At 35.3% G+C, this 2,706-nt stretch overlaps 1 protein-coding gene across 1 annotated transcript; it reads right to left on the minus strand.

Moving 5' to 3' along the window:
- Positions 1-485: 485 nt before the first annotated feature.
- LOC116131658 (late embryogenesis abundant protein At1g64065-like) lies at positions 486-1,308 on the minus strand. Its single transcript, XM_031417330.1, has one exon. The coding sequence runs from the start codon at positions 1,226-1,228 to the stop codon at positions 593-595; it is 636 nt and encodes a 211-aa protein (XP_031273190.1). The 5' UTR covers positions 1,229-1,308; the 3' UTR covers positions 486-592.
- Positions 1,309-2,706: the final 1,398 nt, after the last annotated feature.

Here is a 2,706-nt window from a genome sequence, read left to right on the forward strand (position 1 = left end):
GGTTTTCCTTATTGATCTTGTTGGACCAAAACAAGTATGGGCCTATAGAGATCTTACAAGCAGTCCAACACTGTAGCCATAATTTAATTAGGCCAATGGGCTTGCTTAAATTTGTTAAGAACTATAAAATAATACAATTTAAAATAAACTTATAAAAGCCGATAAGTTTACAAAGCTTTAAGCTTTTCCAGTTAACTTTGATGCTTTGTGATGAGGGTTTTATAACAGTAGAATAAAGCTAACAGGGTGGAACCAGCCATATTGCTATCACATCTAACCTGTACCATTTATTTATCCCCTTCGATGGAAAACGCCTCTCAAGTGCAAAGCCTCTAAGAATTCCACCAATTCATATTCTATAATCTATGGTCTATCACAATCTCTTCAGGCCTAAGTTAACTGATTTCTTAATGGAGAAGTTTAGCCCCCATTAATATCTATCTATCAGAACTACAAGAAGACAGAAAATAAATTATATAGCAAGAACAACGATAGAATGAATAAAATAAGATCGATATGTATACAAAAATATTTAAAAAAAATTCAACTCTCAAATCAAAACTGAGTATAAGAAATAGGGGGGAAAAAAAAATTAGTTACAGACTAAATCCTGTGCAGCATGACTTGTTAAATTTAAAGTCATGGAACAACTCATCTCCGGGCTCTTCTTCTTCTTCACAAAATTAAACAAGTTCACTCTGCCATGCAATTCCGCATGGCTACTTAGCTTCAACATCCCAGAATTTATATCACTTGTCAAATTTGTATTATTCAACACCCCGTTTGATCCCACTTGAATATTAATCTTCATCGTCTTTGTCTCCCGAGCTCTCACCAGCCCCTCGCCGATCTTCATGTCACCAACTGTAACTATACCATACCACAGGCTCCCAGAGCCATTCTGGAATTTGAAAGAACCAAAGTTGTTGTTCTCCATCGTCAACTCAGCGACTAGCGTTGCATTAAACGAAGGCGAGGATGCGTTGCCATGAGTTAGACGGTTTACCATGACTGATTTTATTTCAAATTCAGGAGTCTTGGCACGCAAGAAAATTGATGCCAAAATTAAAACAATTGCACCCAGAGAGACGATTAGGACCAGAAAATACACGAGACACTTACTGCTCTTCTCTTTGCGGAAGGGTTTCCCTTGTTTAACTGCTGCTGCGTACTCTTCATCTCTTCTACGGGGTGCCGCACGCACGATTTGATAATTTTCTTCTTTCATGGTGATGAAATTTTTATTCCAGGTTTTGGTGTAAAGAGTCTGGAAGGTGTAAGGAGTTAATAAAAGGGGTTTGAGCGTTATGGTTTTGTATAAATCTATATAGGAAAGACATGACGAACCGTGTTGAATTGTGAGTGGGTGAGTGGGCGAGTGGACGAGTCAGTCTCGGTATGAGTCAGCGCCAGCCAAATTGATTTGTGTGGGGGGTCTTTTTACATTGGCAACATATTTTTATTAATTTATGTTCACAGAATGGCATGGAAGAGTTAGAATTTGATTTTGTTTTATTGTTATTGTTATTGTTTTTTAATCGAGGAAAGGAAGAGCAGACAAATTTTACTTGGTCATAATTTCTAGGTGTGTGACTTAATCGTTTTTAATTAATGTATTCTTGTGCATTAATAATGGAGTTTAAGAAATAAGATTTTTTACATAATTTATAATATATGATAGTCTCCTCAGCGTAGGCACCATTAAAAAGAGATTTGAGACATGGAACTTACTAGTTTCGAAGGAAAGTCTTACCTACTGTAACAAAACGAGTGACGATGACTGGGACTGAGTCGTGAGAAGACAAAGAACATGAAAGTCCCGGCACTTGCCACCAATCATGCAAGCTTACCTTAAAATGGAAAACTATTAATTTCATGAATATTCTTTAATTTCCTTTGGTAATGAACGACACATCCCTACGTATATTTTCACAACAAGAATTAATTGAATTCGATCCGAATATCAAAAAGTCCTGAGCCATTAAAATCAGACATATGGAATTCATGGCTTGTCTGATGCATATTGCTGAAATTCCCCTTTAAAGTTTCATCACATAGCTGGACTTGTCCAGGTATTAAAGCAATATACCGCATAAAAAGAAGTGGATTCCTGATGGTGCTTTTTCCTATTACTTGTTATTTATTATATAAACGAAATTTTCCCACACAATAAGTTTCAAAATACCACTTTTTTACTCAAAATTTATATTTCGTTAACACTTAAAATACATTTCACTTTTTCAGCTAGCGTTCAGTGAGTTATCAAGAGCTAGAATAAGAGGATTTTGTAAAGTGGAAGTCGGTGAATCAAATGGTGGTTATTAATTGAATATTCGCTATTGGAATCAACCAAAAATCAGTTAAGAATAAAAAAACCCTACCTTTGTAGTGACCGACAATTGACGAGAAATCAGGTGCTAGAGTGAAAAAGGTTTTATAGAGAAGAATTGAAGGTTAAAATGGTAGTGATGGAAAGAATTTTTATTGTCGAAATTGGCTTTGGGTATTAATGAAATATAAACTTTAGGTAAGAAAGTGTTATTTTGAAACTTTTTGAGTAGAAAAAACCGAAAAAGTCGTTTACTTTTGTTATATATGAATAATGATAAGTCCACAACTTTCTCTCACAACCCCCAACGTAGCAGTTCGTTATTGATAACTTGTAAAATAGGTTCAGCTTGTTTATATGGGTCAACCTAGCATTAT

Source organism: Pistacia vera, unplaced genomic scaffold (genome assembly GCF_008641045.1).
Source record: "Pistacia vera cultivar Batoury unplaced genomic scaffold, PisVer_v2 Contig236, whole genome shotgun sequence".
NCBI lineage: Eukaryota > Viridiplantae > Streptophyta > Magnoliopsida > Sapindales > Anacardiaceae > Pistacia > Pistacia vera.

Coding starts and splice junctions, on each gene's coding strand:
- LOC116131658 (XM_031417330.1), bottom strand. CDS start 1,228: ATGAAAGAAGAAAATTATCAAATCGTGCGTGCGGCACCCCGTAGAAGA.